General features: G+C 41.6%; 1 protein-coding gene across 3 annotated transcripts in view; it reads right to left on the bottom strand.

Moving 5' to 3' along the window:
• The window catches only part of sgsm1a (small G protein signaling modulator 1a), a 53,617-nt gene that overhangs the window by 17,743 nt on the left and 15,368 nt on the right, over positions 1-20,506 (bottom strand). For 2 of the 3 annotated variants that reach the window (XM_088994355.1, XM_088994356.1), the window contains exons 3-8: positions 16,337-16,412; positions 5,305-5,467; positions 5,059-5,211; positions 4,899-4,966; positions 1,067-1,212; positions 736-873 (exon numbers count right to left, since the gene is read on the bottom strand). In XM_088994355.1, the coding sequence (XP_088850481.1) occupies positions 736-873; positions 1,067-1,212; positions 4,899-4,966; positions 5,059-5,211; positions 5,305-5,467; positions 16,337-16,412 (744 nt within the window). Of the gene's footprint in view, positions 1-735; positions 874-1,062; positions 1,213-4,898; positions 4,967-5,058; positions 5,212-5,304; positions 5,468-16,336; positions 16,413-20,506 lie in introns of those variants that run through there. The other variant, XM_088994358.1, reaches the window with a different exon arrangement.

Here is a 20,506-nt window from a genome sequence, read left to right as displayed (position 1 = left end):
TTAGATTATCTTCTTTCATCAGAAAAAAAGAGTTAATTCCTGAATTATAATGGTCTGGAGTAATATGAGGTTGAAATGAAGTCGGCCGTCCAAAATTCAATGCAATATATACATATTGGTTCATATAGCGCTTTAACAACAGCTGAAGCTGGAACAAAGCACTAACATGGAAAAAAAGAAATGCTGCCCCCTTGTGGAAGGGAAAACATGGCCAGAGGTCATGGCCAACGCTTTGTCGGCACCCAAACAAGAAAAAACAAAACCCGAACAAATTTGGGAATGGCGCTCTACGTCATATTTTTAATTCCAGAATACATTTGTGAAGGGGAGTAAAGGAGTTAAAAGCATAGCCGCTAGAGCAAGAGTGGGCAAATCTTTCTGCTCAAAAATAAATCAATTTCAAATTCGGTCCACATTTGATTTTCAAATTTAACAGTTGGGCTGGTTCACATTCAAAAAATACTTACTTTGCCCACATCTGATTGTTGGTGTTGGTTCTAGCATTAATTAAATGAAAGAAAACATTGCTCCGTGTTTAAAAATAATTTCAAAATAAATTATAATAACCAAACTGTCAGTGAAAAATGCGATTACCATTGTTATGAGTATTTTCTTTTGTGCCTGTAGTTTACTCTTGTGTTGAGCGGTGCAGTTGAATAAAAGTCCTTCCAATATTTTGAGAACCTCACTTGGCTTGTGTGTTTCATCGATTGCGTTTCTTCATTCAACACTCACCGGTTGAACGAGCACATTGTTTTTGCCAAACAACAGCGTGGCCCTGTTGTTTTGATGCAGTGACTCCACATAGTCGCGCGCTGATGGCGAGGGTGATGGCCGCTCGTCCATGCTGCTGCTGGAGTGACGCTTCTGGATCTGAAATGTGACACATTCAAAAGAACGGCAATGTAATATGCTGCTCAAAAAAAAGAAAAAAAACTCATCTTGTCAACTGTAAATGTTGATTGCACCATTTTGTTTTGACACAAACCAACCTACAAAGATTCACTTGAAACACATCTGCCCCAGATTATACAAATCAATATGTATTGTATTGCATTGTACTTACACACAATGCAGGCCTCCTGGTGGGCGAGTCCTGCCTGCAGTAACCACTGTGGATGCGATGCCTTTGCACCAACTCGTCAGCCGAGGGATCGGTCCAAAAGTGGTCGGCCGTCTTCATCTTCGTATACTCCAAAGCACAAGGTCCCACTGTCACGATGGGCGGGACACATTTACATCAGCTGTAAAATCAGATACATGCTCAAACACATCACAAAAAAAACATTATTAGCTTTACCTGCACAATCAAATAAGGTCTGATATTAACTAAAGATTGAATGACAATACACTGCATTGCAAATTATCACGCAAATTATCTTTTTATATTTTTAGCTCTTACGAACCAGAAAATGACAGTCATCCTAATTGCAGTCACAGAATTTAATATCTATTGTAATAATTTTATATGATGTAATTTGAATGATTTTGAACAAAGCTTTAAATGATCGTATTTTTCTTGAACAATAACCTAAAAGTTAACTGTTGCAACATCTAATAAGATTTCGAAACATTTTATAACAAGGGTGTCATAGTAAAATTTTTTTGCGACGGGTCACATTGTAGTGACGGTTTCCTCTCGAGGGCTGTTATTCTCACGTGCAGTTTGCGACCAATGGGTGGCACTGTAGGGCTCCACCTGCAGCTGCACAGTTATTGGTCGTTTTAATCAGTGGCCATCCAAAGGACTCCCGGCACGACTATTAAGTGTCGGGTCATTGTGTGTTTCACCCTGTCAGGTTTGTTTCATCTTGTCATGTTTTACTCACGGTTTTGTTTGCTACTTTGGACCTTTTTGTTTAGATGACTTTGTTGTTTGAGATTTTGGTCCTGCTGACTTTATTTAATACAATTTGTCAAATACACCCTACTCCTCCCTCCTGCCTGCTTTGCTAGGGTCCACCACCTTGCAAATCGCGACAGTTATGAATTTGGGGAAACTATTACAATATTTCATCTCTTCCACATATAGTGGTACCTCGGTTTTTCGACCATAATCCGTTTCAGAAACCTGTTCGAAAACCTCATCTCATCTCATCTCATCTCATTTTCCGTACTGCTTATTCCTCATTAGGGTCGCGGGGGTTGCTGGAGCCTATCTCAGCTGTCTTCGGGCACGAGGCGGGGGACACCCTGAATTGGTTGCCAGCCAATCGCAGGGCACACAAAGACGTACAACAGTCACTCTCACACTCACACCTAGGGACAATTTGGAGTGGTCAATCTGCCTGCCATGCATGTTTTTGGAGTGTGGGAGGAAACCGGAGGACCCGGAGAAAACCCACGCGGGTCCGGGGAGAACATGCAAACTCCACACAGGGAGGCCGGACCCAGACGCGAACCGGCAACCTCTGCACTGTGAAGCCGGTGTGCTAACCACTCGACTACTGGGCCGCCCCTGTTCGAAAACCGATTTGTTCAAAAACCGAAACAGCACTTTCCATTAAAATCAATGTAAAAATCTTAATCTGTTCAAAGTCTAGAAAACAACTTTTAAACTATTTCATCGCATAAACCGGATAAAAACTTAATAATAGAGCAGGTCATGTGTAAAATTCTATAAAAACAAACTTTTATTTTCACCAATTTTCTTTCTGCCACGGGGCGTGTTGGCACCTATCCCAGCTGTCTTTGGGCAAACACAGGGCACACTAACTTTTCAAATCATCCTCTGCTTGCTTTAAAATCATACTCTTCAGGAGATCTTAACCAAATATGTCTGCATTTTCGCAAAAAAGAAACAACAACAATATTAATGTGTCGGTCACAATGAGGAAGACGTCACATATAAGGAAGTGACGTATAAGGAAGCTAGGGTAGTCGAGTGATGCATTCAGATGCACTCAGTTTGGTTGAGAACCAAATTTCGGTTGTATACCGGGGCATAAAAAATATGACATTTTTGGTTGAAAACCAAATGGGATGAGAACCGAGACGTTCGAAAACCGAGGTTTGACTGTATTACATTCAAAACGTAAAATAAATGAATGAATAGTAAAAAATAATGACTGTTAATGTGATTTACATACTACAATTTGAAATTTTGGTTTGGACTTTAGAAAGCATCATGGCACTTGACATGCGTGATTTACTTTCACGGGCCGAATAAAATGAAGTGGCGGGCTAGATTTGGGTCTGGGCCTTGACTTTGACACCTGAGTTTTATAAGGTGAAAAGAAGTAAAAACAGTGATCCGCCGGGGTTGCAGCATCAGCATCAAAGTCCTTTTGAAAATGTTAGATTACCGGTATAATTTAACAGTGCCTATTTTTACAGCATGCCACCTACAGATTCTCAATACTTTCTTGCACTGGACTTTTAAGTTTTTGCCTTTTCTGCAGGAATTTCTTTGTGGGATCTTCAGAATAGCTTCCCAGAGCTGCCTCTTGGATGTGAACCTCCGCCCACCCTTAGAGATCTTTTGCTACTGCCTCCTCCCTCACAGAGTTTTTGCCTGGGGATGCTCCAAAGGTTCTCAACAGGATTGAGTTCAGGGAAGGATGGCCTCCATACCATGAGTTTCTTTCCTTTTATGCTTTTAGCAGTCGATGAGGCATGATGATGAGCTATTCTTTGCAGCATGAGATACGTTGCAGAAGTCATTTTCACACATTAAGGGGTAGTCTTGATTTGAAATGGAATACTGTATCTCCCTCTCACTAACCTTAAATGATTGATTCTATTATTTAGACCTTTGTGTTGTCATGTTATTTGTTATTTATTTATTTTTTGTTCTTTTGACTTCAAGACGGCGCTGCGAGAGTGGCTGCCTTTCCAGCAACTCATGTATTTTGCTTTTCTACTTTCATTTCTTTCATAATTTTACTGCTGTGAAATGTAAATTTCTCCATTGCGAGACCAATAAAGGCTAATCCAATCCAAATATCCATTTTAGGAAAATCAAAGAAAAACATATTTATATAATAATTTGGAACGTGGCTGAATGTTCAGTTTTGCATGTTGTTTTAGTTTAAAATGAGAAATACGGTGTAATGTACTTCACAGAAGAGTAAAAACGGACTGCATCAGAATTTAACAAGCGTTTGTTAGATTTTGTAAGATGCAAAATATGGGTTTGTCACAAAGGACACAATTCACTATGCAAATTACAAACTGTGAGTTTTGCATCGGCGGCCCAATTTTCTCTCATATTCCAAAAATGTGCATGGGAGGCTAATTGAACATTTGGATTTGTCCCTCAGTGTGAGTGTGAGCATGGATGGAACCAGTTCAGGGCCTACTGCCCGAAGACAGATGGGATGACCCTTGTGAGGATAAAGTGGACCGAAAAATGGATGGATGGAGTTATGGAGCTTTCCCCTTCAATGTGGGCCAGACAACCATCCAATGTGTTTACAGAGTTATTTTGTGATGTTTCCTTGCTTCGGTATATGAGAAGAATTGTGGCAGGAAAACTCTTAAAAAAAGACAATAAAATTGCAGCTCTCCACCATGGCATCAAATCACATTAATAAACATGCAGTAGCCGACTGTTAAATGAAAACCTCTCTGACAGGCCCAATCAAAAGAAGGCGTTATTATGATGATTATGTTAAAAGGGTATTTTTTTCCATCCATCTCTTGTATTAGAATTCATTGGGCACTCATCATAAATCTGATTCCATCTGAAATTAAGCTCCTTGCTGTAATTCACAAAAACACTTTCAGGCTTCAGCCGAAGTGCAATTAGCACCACAGGAAAGATGACGCAGAAAAGCTTTTAAGTGTACATTTCGCCGCTAAGACCACTGATATCGCAGACTTTATGAATGAATGAACCAAATACACGTTTGTTAAAAAACGGCACGTAAAAGATTGCTAATAAACTCGCAGATTACCCAGAAGAGAAGCAAGGATAGGTCCATCTACAGGGTCCATTAGAACAGCCTCTTTCTCATAATATTTGCTGGAAGACAGATAAATAGCAAAAGGATCAGGTAAGGCACAGATCCTTCCTGCACAATCCGCACGCTCGACATTTTACACTGTGTAATTTACCTGCCGTTTTCCACCAGGAAGAGGACAATCTTGTCCAGCACCTTCTCGAAAAGAGCTGTACGAATCCAGAGGTTCTTCATGGCCTTTGGAAGGAGGCTGGGAAGCCGAGGCATTCGTCGCAAACTGTCCTGGCTTTGCAAACTTTGGCTTCGTCTGAGTAGACATCATAATGTTGCGAGAGAAGAGAGATAATGACATGCCTGGAAGCGACCAAGAATTGTCGTATGCTCCGGGTAATTTGCTCACTTGGTCTCTATAATCTGTTCCAGCGCCTGGGCCTTTTTGCACAGCTCCTCAGCCGGGGGAAAAATCTTGCCCACCTTCATGAACAGGGCAGCTATTTTGTTGCTTCGAAGAAAACCAGCCGCTCGACGTTTCAACCCGTGCAAAACACACGCCTCCACCGCAGCTGTTTGAATACACGGGTGGAAGAAAAACATCATAAAATCTGTAAATAAGTGCAAATGTGTTTTTTAAATATGCATTACACAACACAACACATTCATAAAACACAACACATTAATAAAATAACAAATGTTCTTATACTACAGTGTATTTTGTTTTCTCTTGTTAAACAGCACAGCAAGACCAGGTTATGGTGGCCATAAAACGTCCACATACTCCTGTTCAAATACCAGGTTTTTGTGATAAAAAAATCCCACCTAAAACCTGCATAACTCCACTGATTTTAAGAATTCTTTAGAGATGAGATGTAAAGAAAAAAACACTACATGCATTTCGTCTGTGTAAGCTCTCAGTCGTACAGGAGTGGTCCATCGATGAGGTTTCTTCAGCCGTCATCTGTACAATTTTGAAGGTTTCGGACGTTTCGCCTCCTATCCAAGAGGCTTCGTCAGCGAACTAAAGTCTGACTGGTCGTATTGGCCCTATTTATATATCCCTAATGTCCAGGCATGGCGGAGCCGGACACAGCTATGATAGGTCCCTACTCTCAGGTTGGGGGGAGCAGAGGACCACTCCCTGTGGCCTCACTGATTGTTCCTACATTCCTGACTAACGACTGGCCTATTTCCCCCACTCCCACCGGCATCACCTCATCAGCATGACGAATGTTGCCTAACCTGTTTTGCCTAAGCAGGCTATTGTATGAACGATCCAAAGGGGGTAAAAGAAGCGATTCTTATAAAACAACAAAATCCTTCTTTAAACCGGTCTGGTGGGGTGAGGTTCAATTTGGATCGTTCATACAATAGCCTGCCTGGACATTAGGGATATATAAATAGGGCCGATACGACCAGTCAGACTTTAGTTCGCTGACGAAGCCTCTTGGATAGGAGGCGAAACGTCCGAAACCTTCAAAATTGTACAGATGACGGCTGAAGAAACCTTCTCATCGATGGACTACATGCATTTGGTTGAACATGTGCGCACACTAACCAATCACCATCAAACCACATGCTGGATTAAAAATATTGCTTATTCGTAACAGAAATACTCCATGAAAAGTAAAAAAAAGTACTGTTTGTTGTTTTGCAGAAACTTGTTTTTAACTCATTCACTTCCAGACGATGTGCAAAAATGTGTCCGCCAGAGTTTTTGTCATTTTCACTCAAATTTCAGGAACCGCAGAATATTGTGTTTTGAGACTACATAAACATTCAATACAGCCTTAGACACCTTAGACTCTCTTATTTCATCAGAAAAAAAGAGTTAATTGCTAAATTTTATGGGTCTGGAGTAATCTAAGATTGAAATGGGGCTGCTGTACAAAATACAATAGAGTACATATAGATTTATATCGCGCTTCAACAACAGCTGAAGCTGTAACAAAGCGCTAACATGTACAAAAAGCAAATGCTGCCCCCTCATGGAAGGGAAAAACATTGCCAGAGGACTGACCAGCGCTTTATTGGCACCCCCGCAATAAAAAAACAAAACCTGAACAAATTCGGCAATGGCACTCCACGTCGCACTTTTCAATTCCCGTATAAATTCGGGAATGGCAACGAATGAGTTAACTGCATCCTCATCATTGCAGTTTATGCCCCATACGTCCGTGACAAGAAAAGAACACTTGAACAATCATCACAATGACAAGAAAAAACAATTTCTCTCTCCTGGAAGGCATACATGCAGGCAGCACCTGAGGGTGTGTTGACATTTGAGCCCTCTTTTGGACTAATCCAGGGCCTCTGTTCATATGGGGTCACATGGAAGACCGTGGTTACCGTGGCAAACCTCATTGATAGCGAGATCGGAGATAGAGCTTCGGAAGAGCTCACAGAAGGAGGGGGGGGCAGGGTGGGTAGTTGGGAGTGGCAGCCGTGCCTCATCAGCATCACAATCTGTGTTTTCATCATCCGGACCCTTTCAAACACAGCGTTTCATCTGCATCCTGCCGCGATGTAAATGTGAACCCAAGTCTTTTGCTGTCACCACTAAAAACACTTTCACAGTGGCTCTAAGTGAACTGTAACTTCAGCGCAGGCAATGAAACTGCTAGTATTCCTACACAAAAAAAAACACACAAAAAAAAGGCCCGCCTTCATCTTCCTTGATTTGTTTTTATGCTGTTCACTAAAACCATTTCAACCGGCAAGACGTCCCATAAAGTATGATATTTTGCAAAAGTCGTCATCAATATGGATAAACCACAAAAACATGCGTGTGCAATACATTTAGCCTGGTTAATTGTTTTAAAATCTTTTTGAAAAAGGAATTGAGAATAATGTGGTTGCAAGAGTGTACATTCTCTATGACTGGGACCTGGCTGTGTTCAGAATAATATTCATGTTAAATGAGAGTTAGCACTCCAATTAAAGTGCCAACACTTTGAATGTCACAGTGGGCTTTTCCTGACATTTAATTGCTAAGTAGTGCAAGCATGAGTATTTTGTTCTAACTCTGCCTGGTCTTTTGAACTGTTCGTGATTTCCTTCGCTATGACTATAAGATCCCAGTTCCCGCTGAAGAAAAACAGCCGCAAAGCAGAACGCTGTCACCACCATGCTTCACACGGGTTGGTGTCAGAAAGCGTTGTAGCACATTAGGTGTTAGGGTCATTATTAATGAAGCAGGAATCAAAAGTAAAAACAAAAAGATTCTTTAACGTTTAGGACGGCACAACGTGTGACTGCCTGTTTTGATAGTCTATTGGCACGGTTTCGGTGCTGTGTCACTCTGTCGCGCAAGATAAAAACTGCTGGATCATACATCAATGCATTGCAGACTGCGAACACAATGCTGTTAAGTTACGTTTGTATTGTATATGATTTTGAATGTATATTTGCTTTGTAAAGTGAATAATTAATGTGAAGATGTGTCTCTGTTAATAATCTGTTTATAAAAATAGTCCCATACATGAAAGACATGTGAATAGTAATTTTGTATTCATATTTATTAATTCACTTGGCTAATTATCCCGGAACCTCATGAACCCTTTCATGCACCCTGTAACCTGAAACAGGCTGTTGGAGAGTCTGCGGCTGGATAGATGTATGGCCTGAGGAGCCAGAGATTAGAAGAAAGGAGCTTCAGCGCAGAGCGCCCATGTGTATGTGGAACTGGCGCGGCTTGGAATTGAAGCGGATTTACGTGGGACAGGATATGTGAGACAATTGCTTTTCGTCAATGGATGCTCCAGCTTCGTGTTTGCATTCAACATTTAGCTTGTAGCAGACATGCACATTTCACCAGGACGTCCTTGATCCACTGGTGAAAATGACGTTTTGATCTTCTCCTCTTTCATATAGAACTGCTTCATACAACAAAGAGGGTGCAGAAAGTGCTTAAAATTCAATGACTGTATGTGTCTTTTATGTTGTGTCACATTATTTGTTATTTAGTTTTTTTTTTGTTTTGACTTCAAGTGGCGCGGGGAGAGAGCCTGCCTTTACAGCAGGTGTTGTATTTTGTTTTTCCACTTCTTCGTCTCCTTTCCTCTTCCTTTCAAAACTTTATTGCTGCAAAATATAAATTTCTCCACTGTGAGACTAATAAAGGCTAATCCAATCCAATCCAAAAAACGATAAACTGCCCACTACAGTAGCTTCTGTTCCTGAAAGTGTTAAAGTGACATGCACCCTGGAGACGACATGGAAAGCAAAAGGAAAAAGACTTATTTGCTGACAAGAGATGAAAATGTTCCTACTTTCTTCTTTTTTCAGGAAAACGCTTCAAAAGATGTTATTTATTAGAGCAGAAATGAACTTCCTGAGAATGATTAGCGCCCCCGTAACCGGTAGCCATTGAGTGATACATATGAGTCATGCATCTTTTTTTTCTCTCCAAATGATATGCGCACTGACATGGAGCTTTCGTTCTCCTTAACTTGACATATGCGCCGATGTGTCGATGCACATGAACAATCAATACTTTCCGGGAATGTGTTCTTTGGTGATGACTAACGTCTTTGTGCCAAACATATCTTTTGGAATTATGGTCCAAAAAGTTCAACCTTGATTTAATGCGACTACATAATATTTTTTTACCCTCACTCGTGTTTAAGGGTTTGTATGTATGGTCCAATTACATCAACAAGTAATGGGAAAACAATGCAGAAAAGTTTAAAACAGCAGTCAGTCTTCTTCTTCTTCTTCTTTTCCTTTCGGCTTCTCCCTTCAAGGGGTCGCCACAGCGAATCAGTGCCCTCCATATTCAGAGGTTTGATTCGCATGTTTGTTTTGGCCAAGCTTTTACGTCGGATGCCCTCCCAGCCGCAACCCTGTGTATTTATCCGGACTTGGGACCGGCACAAGAAGACTTATGTCCCCTTGTGGCTACAGAACAAGCAACTCGTTCCGTAAAAGGTTGAGGTGATCTGTGAAGGATTGAATTTCTTGTTTTTTTATTATGACAAAAGTATCATCCACCTATCTAAACCAGTGTCTAGGTTTTGTCCCCGGGAAGGATGTGAGGGCCTGTTTCTCTACCTCTTCCATGTACAGATGAGCCACTATGGGTGAAACTGGTGAGCCCATAGCATGAATTTGTTTGTAAAAGTTTTCCCTAAATTGAAAATACGTAGTATTAAGGCAGATTTCCAATAATTGGCAGATGTGGTCCGGTTTAAGTTTGGTTCATTCGTGCAGAGAAACGTCCGCCAGCAGTCTCGTCCTCACCACTGAGACTGCAGCTGGGGTTGGGACAGATGTAAAGAGAAAAGTCACATCGTAAGATGCCAATGTTTCCTCAGGTTCCAATATGAGGTCTTTGATCCTCTCTACAAACCCTGTGGTGTTCTCTATGTGATATTCTGTGTTACCAACCAACGGAGCTAAGCTATTTTTTAAATATTTGGCTACATTGTATGTAGAGGAGTCAATGCTACAAACAATGGGTCTGAGGGGGAACCCTTCTTTATGTACTTTTGGCAGGCCATAGATACAGGGCGTGGCCTCCCCCGGGTATAATCTAAAATACATCTGTTTATCTATATGTTTTCCTTTCTCTAACTTTTGGAGACAGTCTATAATTTTTTTCTTGTATCTATTGGAAGGGTCCCTTTTTAGTTGCTCATAAGTGGAAGAATCACTGATTAACCTATTTATTTTGTCTTCATAATCCGATGTGTTGGCAGTCAGTGTTAATACCAAATCTTCAGACTTCTATAAAGGAGACAAAAAATTAAAAAGCTCACTATAATAGCTACAGTATATGAGTTAAACAGAGGTAGTCTAAATGGTGGCAGGTGTCCTTCTCCTTATTTAAAATGTGTTTTACGGTAATTTTTACGGTAATTTAATTTAATTCTGAACACAGCTAAATCCCAGTTTAAGAGCCTGTGCACACTTGTGCAACCACATTAACTCAGTTATTTACAGTACATATTTGCAACCCTCTTGGAAATAAAAAATAATACTCGGTTGGATGAGTTCCAGGTGACATTAATGGTGAAAATAGTCTCAAAACCCTGGCATTTTTACAATGGTGGACCGTCAAGGCCTGCAAAGTCTTCTCTGCGGGCCTAAAAATATCTGAATCACGGATTGATGTTAATTATATTTTGTCCATGAATTATTATTAAATACAGAGACGCTCCCCAACTTCCGGATGAGATACATTCTGAATGGTCGTTCATAAGTTGCTTCAGTGCTATATTTGTATGGAATGTAGGTTTAAGGTTTATACAAGTATGTGTAAGGCTTGTATAAGTAACCTGTATTGATTTCTACTGAAAAATAAACATATAATAAAAATATGTACATGTACAACTGGAGAGAATACTACATATGTTACTACAAAAATGTTTGTATGTACAGTTGTTCGTAACTCGAATGTTCGTAAGTAGGAAAGCGTCTGTAATTCCAAATTGTCTTTCAGTTTCCTTTCATTATTTTTCCCCTGTTGCGTTGCTTCCAGGCATTTGTTTTTGTATTTAAGCATTTAATTAGTCACATTTCAGCCATCATTTGTTACCAGGGTCAGAAATCTACCTGGACGCCTTCACAATTAGTTCTTCAGGCCCTTTCGCATCAAATGTGTCGATCAAACTGTTGCTCTAACCAATCAGATTTCGAATTGGCAACCCAAAAGGGCTACCAAGGCCTTCTTGAAGGCGCTGGTCAACGTCCGAGTTTTTGCAAACTATGATTGCCTAGTAACTAGCCAATCGTAGTTTACGAAAACTGCTCTGATCGCAAGCCGCTAGTGATAAGCATAATGGCCAGAGCTAGCATACGGTATCGATAGCGAGCTGCATAAGAAAATACATTGTGTTGATTTAATAGCAGTTTTGTCAACCCACAATGGCCGAAGGAGGAGAAGCAATGGATTTGGTTGGAGATTTTCTGTTAAAGCCATTTTCAAGACGGACTTTTAAAGAAAGAAATATGGACATCATTAAGAAAGGTCGGTCAGTCATTTCCTGGCTAATTGTACCCTTTAATGGATTGTAGTAAACCACAACCACTCTGTTTTCATTCTGGAATGATTCAGACATAGCACTACTGAAGGCCTAGCGATGAAATCCACGGCCCGCCACTACATTTTTAACAGGGTCTTAACAGGGACTTTTTATATCCAGTGAAGGTTCTGATAGAGATCGACAGACGGCGATAGTCGATACAATGCCCCAAAGTAATGGAAACTGGGAGCATTTAACACCAGTCACATCCGTTGCTTTCACGCCACACTATCTTCATTGCGTCTGAGCAGTTCTGACTTTCTATGGCAGCTCATCAACAAAGCCACGATGTCGAAGGCTAATTGCTCCCCGGAGAGCCGGCTGAGTTCTTCTCCCCTCCTCCATTCGCTCAATTCGAGTCTACACCGACCACAATCCAAAGAGGGTAGTAACGAGAGCTACGGCGGGATGGCGCAAGATAAGGAAGAAGAGAAGAGAAAGGTGCCTGACAACAAAACAGAGCATGGAGAGGGTCCATTAAGATAAATGATGATTGGAAAGAAAACACTCTCCACCAACTGACCAGACTGGCTGTTAAAAGATTTAAGAGATAGCAAAAGAACTTGACGACGCTTTCCCATGAATGCGCTGTTAAACACAAGCCCTACAACATTAAATATTAAGTACACTGAAGCGTCGTGTAAACGAAAACGTTCAATCATATTTTAATAAAGTCTGCGGATTGTGCAACATTGTATTTACATAACTTTTCATTTGCTCGTGTGAAACAGGATTTCAGAAGAATGTGCAAAATCATTTAGCTACACTGAAGTTAATTTCTTCCGAGGGTGTGAAATGCAACAATTTGAATCCTCCATGCTCACTTGCTTCACACACACACACACACACACACACAAAAGGAAAAATAGTAATGATGTTTTGATATGTGGATTCTCTTCTTTCATAATAATTTACAGGAAAAAAACACTTGTCGTGCAAGCAATTGGATCTCATTTCCTCTCAGTTCTGCAGAGCTTTTTCCTTCAGGCGCTAACATGCTCATTAATGTGGAATACGGATTAAATTGAATTAAATGTCACACTGACCGCAGCTTCGGATGGTTGTAACCGTTCTGACATCTGTTGGGGAATCTGGCAAATTAACTTTTACCATTATGCAACCAGAGGTAAGATGCTTATAGCAGTTTTTGACCTTTGTTTGGATTTCTATGTTTTCATTGTTGTATACATGTATGATGCTACCCCAAAAGACTACATGACTCCCCCCAACACACGCACACACACACACACACACTGCTCTAAAATATTACAAATAAATAAACTTGCAGTTGTAAAATGTGCTAGAAATATTACAATACAGTAAAGTCTCGTTATATCGATATTCAAGGGAGTCCGAAAAAATATCGATATAACCGGGACTATCGATATAACCGGGACTATCGATATATCCGACCCTGTTTGCATGTAATTTTCTCAGTGCGTGCATAGAAATAGTATCGATATAACTGGGACTATCGATATATCCGATATCGATATAACGAGACTTTACTGTATTTAAATGTGTATACATTTTTCATACAAGTAAAAAACTACCAAATTACAGCATCTCAGGACATTTGCACATTGTACAAGAAGTCAAATCATTTTGAAATATAAAAAAATGGTAGGGAGGTATTCTTATGTGTTTAATTAAAAAACAAAAAAGTGACGTCGGTTGTCCTTTAAGTTTAACTTTGAACGGGTGAAATAAATTATCTCTAATAGTGTCATTTATTAAAATGCATCCAGATACCATTACAACATTATACCCACTTGCACAGTACAATGATATTCGCCCATTGAAGAGTAAGAACTCATAGTTTTCATCTTACTTTTTAAAAGACAACCAACGTCACTTTTTTGTTTCCTAACTGACATCAGAAAAACGTTTTATAGCATCTAAAATACCCAAAACACACAGTATGATATTTTGTTTCAAATGCAAAACACAGATAAAAATGACTTAGTGTCCAAAATCTGCAAAAAATTGAGCTGCGAATTGGGCATTTTCAGAAAGTCCCGCCCCCAGTTCGTGACGTCACGCCAAGAATCAAAACAATGGCTTCAGATTCGGAGAATATGCTTTCCTGTTACACCTCCAGTTATGAATATGATTCAAATAGTTATGAAGAGGAAAGCATACATGTTTGTGTCACGTCCTGCTCGAGGAGTGGTGACAGGACTCGAGGGACGAGGAAAAATAGTAAGGAGTTGGATCCAAAATACACGGTGGAGACGGCAAGTTCAAGAAAAGGTCTTTATTGAGACATGTAGGGCAAAACAGAGAGAAAGACAACCGAGTGGACAAATGGGACCAACCTGCGTACTGACGGAAGACAGCGGAACAACAGAGAATACACCGGCGCAACCGAGCGGGAACAGGTGGCTTTTATAGCCAGAAGGCAAAATCAAGGAAATGAGCAACAGGTGAGTGAGTCCGGCGCTGAGGAGGATCTGACAGTTTGCAATCGATTAACACATTTATTCCGTGTCATTTTGAGGCATCAGGGGTGGGAAATTTCGCACCCAAAAAGGCAGAACATGGCGACCGAGCTCCTGTGAGGAATTAATCAGCCCGTTTCCACAGGCTGATAAATTCCTTATATGGAGCTTGGTCGCCCTCTTCTGGCTCTTTTTGGTGCAACATGACGTTTTCAGACCAAACAAGCACAGCAAAATGCATTGACGTGATGGAAGGACTGCTACAATGTGTTCTTTTTTTCAGTCAGGGGCGTTTCTTCAGTGACGTCACGTACTGACTCATCACCAACTCAAAAACAAGACTTCCGGAATATTCAGCGCGAGTCTTAAAACGTAAAATATAGCTATATGCGGTGGAATCTTTGTAAAATACGCTCAGTAGAAGTCATTTGAAGCTATTTTACAAATTATGGACGCAACTTGGCCGGAGACGTCGGTTGTTCTTTAACTGTTATAAAGATTTTTAAATTGTTATCATGATTTACGTTTGTGCTTATGTTGAATCCTTCCAAATATCAGCCAGTACAAACTGATAAAGTGAACTCCACTTTGCAAATTTCCCCATTGTGGGACAGTTTTCTGATTCTGATTCACAAATAAATTGTGGTCTGAGCCACATTGCTGACAAAGTGTGGCTTGCACGTGGGCAGTGTGTTTCTCACACACTGAAATATCAGTCTTCACTGACACCAATTGCTGAAAAAAAGAACTTCAAATGCCACTTGTTCACTAGCACTAGTTTATATGAAGCAACTATTCTAAAAATGTCAGATTAATGAATAAACAAATTATGTCACCATTCATTTGACTCATGTACTGTAGACTATTATTGGAAGAAACTTTCCAGTACTTTTCAGTCATTAAAAGCGACTAACATGAGGAAACTTGCGATCAAAAATACTTTTCTTGTTTTTTTTAACGAACAGTATTTATAGTATTACTTTATATTTTGTTTTATGCTGTCAAAGTATCTACAGTTTTATTCAACTCCTGTTAACATATACAAAGACAACAAGTGAAAAATGTGCTATTACAAATCCATTTAATGGTAAATTGTATCAGCAAAATGGATTTTGTTAGGAGCCAGAAGAAAAAGTTCTTTTCACAGCACCACTTGACCGAGGTGTGCATGGTAATCTCAGAGGTAATTAATAACGTTAATTAAGGCCCAGTTCCATTTTGGATGAAGGAGTCTTGGGAGTGCTTATTGTGCCGTGGTAAAAATAAAAATAAATGTTGATCAGTCTATTGACATTGCAGAGCCAAAGCCATAGCGATGGAAGTGGATGAAGCGACACACAAAAAAATCAGATTGCTGTAACATGGATGCTAATTTCAGCTACTATTCTTGTAATCTTGAAGGTTGACTTTTATTACAGAGGAACATTCCTGTAACTCTTGTGCACTTTCATGAATTATATTGGCTGCTTTCAGGTAGACTCATTGTTTTTCTGACCATTGTTCCCTCTGGAGAAAAACCGACATCTACTATCATATTGGAACAAATTGTGTGTGAATTCCACTGATTTTTTGGGGGGTATTTTGTATTGCAATGATGATTTTATTTTATCTTAACTCTTTTGTTAAGTGCTTTCTTACAGCTTCGGCTGTTGTGAAAGTGTAATATAAACCAGGATGTATTATATTGTATTGTATTAAATTAATAAAGAGCTCATGCAAATTAAGATAGCATACTCTTAGCGGCAATACTGTGTGTTGCTTCGTTACGAGATCTGTCATTCAATCTATCTTTAACAAGAAGTAAAGTCCCCCACCCTCCTGTGGTGTTATAAATGTAATAATACATTTCAATCAAAGGTAATTTTGCATTCAGTATAGTAAGGAGACACATGGAATGGCTTTTCTGTCGCGGTAGTGTTCACATTGTCGAAATAAGCATAGGTGTGATCCAGCGCTCTGTTTGCTTACTCACCACAAAGGGAAACAATATGGCTGCTGTCTTCATGAACAAATTTCCTGGTGACTGCTTCCTCCATAATCTGCTTCACCTGTCAATGACAGAGCAGATGCTGCATGACTCATTCATTAATACGCCACAGCTGCACACGCAGAGTCTCTAAATGGATTGTTGAATGAGCGAGACATAAATATATTGCAGAATAATTTGAAGGATATCCTGAAAAAAATGAAGGGAGACAAATGGGGCACTGTTGTTGACAAATCAAAGGGAATTAAAATGGAGTGGGATGAGGGCTAAGTGGCTGAATGAGTCACCATCTCTCACCTAGAGGATCTTTCAGAGGAATCAAAGTGTTACATTTGGAAATAAAAGAGGGATTTTGTTTGGCATTGTGACATTTTTATTCTATGCTGATCCTCTTTTCTATCTTGGGTGGGAGCAATTGATTGAAAGAAATATTTTCATGCTCACAAAAAAAGAAGAATAAACAACAAGGTCAGATTCGCACACTCTGAAGGTAACACTTCCATTGGTTGTCATGGGGATCTTAAACCATCTTTGCGTTCCTGACAACAGCTAAGGAACACGAGTTAAGAAGACCGAATGAATCAATCGCCATGGCAAAGTCCTTCTGCACGGGCCGAGCGCCACTCCGCAGTTGTCGTGGCCGCACACGTCTATCATTTCCAGTCGAAACAAGCCTGTACGCAACCAGTGTAACCCACACTGGCCCGTTCACATTTAGACTCAACTGTCTCCAAAGACCGGACAAAAAACAATTGGAGTGTGACACTTGAGAGCACAACTAAACCTGTCAGTGAGAAGTTCTGAAAAATGTCTAAGAGAAGAAATGTTGTATTTTATAGGAGAAGAATTATATTCAAGTATCTCAATACATTTTCTAATTTATGATTTGACTTTCATTCCAATGTTTTATTCAAGTAAATATCTGTTACATATTTTATAGAAAATTGTAGATGCAGAAGATGTAGCTATGCTAATTCAAGCAGACCTCTGCTTGGCACATTCTCCGAGCAAAATTATTCTGCTCATTCTGGCACTTGGAGTTTTTTTTCCCACGGTTTATAAACTGATGAAAACTGACGTAGGATGTGCAGTCTAGTGTATCTGATCATTATGCATTTCTTTCAGGGCATACATCGCTTTAGCAATGGAAAGGAAATCTGAGTTTGAACTATCCTGACTGCTACAAAGGCCTGTGGCTGCATAGGGTCTGAGGCCATCTATAAATGCAGCCTTCATAGGAGCGCCTTTGAGGTTGGCCATAGATGGACTCGCTGTTCCGAGAGATTTTCTGTCAAAGAGGGACACAAAAAGCTTACGACCTTTTTCAACTTCCAAGGGTTGATAACTCAGACTTTAAGGCCCAAACTTCTCACAAGCCATTGCAATTTTTGATCTTGATACCAGCGAGATGTCGATAAAGTTATTTTTACTTCACTGGTATCAGTGAAGTCATCTAGTCACCATCAAGCCAAAAGACAAGCCGTACCAGTTGGCGTGAGAACATTGGTGAATGAAATCAGCTATGTTGTTTTACATTTGGTGGACTGCACGTCTCGGGACTGCATTCAAGTTGATGCTCCGATTTCTTATGACTGACTATGTGACCAGGCAAATATGCTTCATGTGAAAGGGCTGTGTAATGCAGTCTTTCCTTACTCCGTAGAACTTCTTATTTGGCTTTTTTCTGTCTGATAAATCATTTTTTAAGGATAAATGATGAAAACACTGTGTCCATTACTAACCACAATGTCATAAAGTTACACCACCAAAAACAAAGCAATAGACACTTTTCTCCATGGAAAGAATGACTTCACTCTTCCCCAGAATGGCAGAGACACCAAGCTCGCGGCAATATTTGTTGATCATATTAGACGGTAATGGATCTGACGGATACATTTATCCAAGCACCTTTCCAATTTTAAAATGCCTGCTCTTTTCTTAACCGCCACTTTTCAGGATAGTTAACTAGTTTGAAAAAATTATTTTGTAAAATGACCATTCTGGTAGGTCAGGTTTGCTACCTGCGTTATTTTGATTATTGTTTTTTTTTTTCATGGAAAACAAAATGGAACTAAATATTTTACGCATGAAAGACTTTCTGTCAAACAGATCTCACAATGCAGAGTTGGTAAGTTTGAATGAATGAATGAATGACACTTATGTCCTCAGCATCAGGGGCTAATATTCCACCTTCAACACACACACAATCACACATGTTCATAATGAATTCACAGGCTTGATGAGATCCCATCATTTTTGGCACCTGGGATTATTATTACTGATCTGCCTAATCGGATTTACTGATCAGGTCTTAGATGTGTAGCTTCAGGAAAGTGTCCAAACGCAGACTGGTTGCGGGTTGCTATGGTGACGACACGAGTTACACAGTACTGTTCTGCCGGGGCTCATACGTCAATGACATTCATTTATCCCTGGGAGCCACTAAATGTAAGCAGTACCTCAAATAATAATCTCAGTGGAGGTGGAGCTAAATTGTATCAATGATGTGTGCCCATTTGATATTGGACTGAATAAATCAAGAAGATTGGGAGATGTTGTCACGTTCCGGCGGCGACAGTGGCAGCTGGCGAGCAGGAACGTGTGATATAGGCGGTGGATCGTAGAGCAGGACAGAGGCGTGGGTACCGGCAAAGGATTTATTAACATAAAGCGCGGGTCCGAAAATACGCGGACCCGGTAACAACTCGTGAAACAAACTCAAAATGACAACTGACAATGTTAGTGGGTGAGTGGCGGCAATCCACCCAACCACACTAACCAAGAAAATAAAGTGGCACACGAGGGTGCAAAACAACCTACGACGCGGTGCAAACAACAAACGCGTTCGTGGCTAAAATCATTCCTCGGGCGAAGCAAATAATGTACTGGTAACAAGTTCCACGTACTAGCTTGGCGTAAGGCGAAGTATCTTCCGACGCTGGGTGGATGCCAGCGTCGGGTTTAAATGTCCACAGTTAATGAGGAGGGAATTGACAGCAGCTGGCGAGCGGCGGGAACGGAGGCCCCGCCCCGCTGTCAACTGGCTCATGACAGTACCCCCCCCTCAACGGACGCCTCCTGGCGGCCCACCTGGTTTCGACGGGTGAGCCTCGTGGAAGTCCCTCAGGAGCGACGGGTCCAGAATCCAGGTTCGCGGAACCCATTGACGGTCCTCCGGTCCGTAACCCTCCCAGTCGACCAGGTACTGGATGCCCTTTCCCCTGCGGCGTGAATCCAGGATCTCCCGCACTGCGTATGCCGGTCCTCCGTCCACCATCCGCGGGGGGGGGGGGGGGGGGGGGGGGGTTGGGCGAGAGGGGGGGCCAAGGGGCTGGACTCCACCGGTTTGATGAGAGATACATGGAAAACCGGGTGGATCTTCATGGAGGCGGGCAGCCGAAGTCGGACCGCGACCGGGTTAATGATGGCCTCCACAGTGAAGGGGCCCGCGAAACGCGGACCCAATTTGGGGGTTGTCCCGGCCAGCCGTAGGTCCCTTGTGGACAACCAGACCTTCTGGCCCACCTGGTAGGCTGGCGCGGAACGGCGACGGCGATCCGCGACCCTTTGGTTCCGGACTGCCGTGCGTGATAGGGCTGCCCTGGTCTCCCTCCATACCCGATGGGCCCGCCGAAGATGGTGTTGTATCGACGGGACCTCCACCTCCCCTTCCTGTGTGGGAAAGAGCGGCGGCTGGTAGCCATAAGCCGACATAAACGGTGACCGACCTGTGGCTGAGGAGACCAGGGTGTTGTGGGCATATTCCACCCACGGGAGATGGATGGACCAGGCCGAGGGACGATGAAGGCATACGCAGCGCAGGGCCGCCTCCAGGTCCTGGTTCTTCCGCTCGGTCTGGCCGTTGGACTGTGGATGGTAACCGGAGGACAGGCTGGCCGACGCCCCCATGGACCTGCAGAAACGCTTCCAGACCCGGGATACGAACTGGGGCCCTCGGTCCGACACGATGTCAGTGGGGATCCCGTGGAGACGGACGACGTGTTTGACCAATAGTGTCGCCGTCTCAATGGCGGACGGCAACTTGGTCAACGGCACGAAGTGTGCCGACTTAGAAAACCGGTCCACTATTGTGAGAATGACCGTCTTACCACGGGATGGGGGGAGGCCGGTGATAAAATCCACTGATATGTGGGA

Source organism: Hippocampus bargibanti, linkage group LG04 (genome assembly GCF_051943395.1).
Source record: "Hippocampus bargibanti isolate YZ-2025 linkage group LG04, ASM5194339v1, whole genome shotgun sequence".
NCBI lineage: Eukaryota > Metazoa > Chordata > Actinopteri > Syngnathiformes > Syngnathidae > Hippocampus > Hippocampus bargibanti.
The sequence above is the reverse complement of the archived record's forward strand: the minus strand, read 5'-3'. Positions and strand labels throughout refer to the sequence as shown.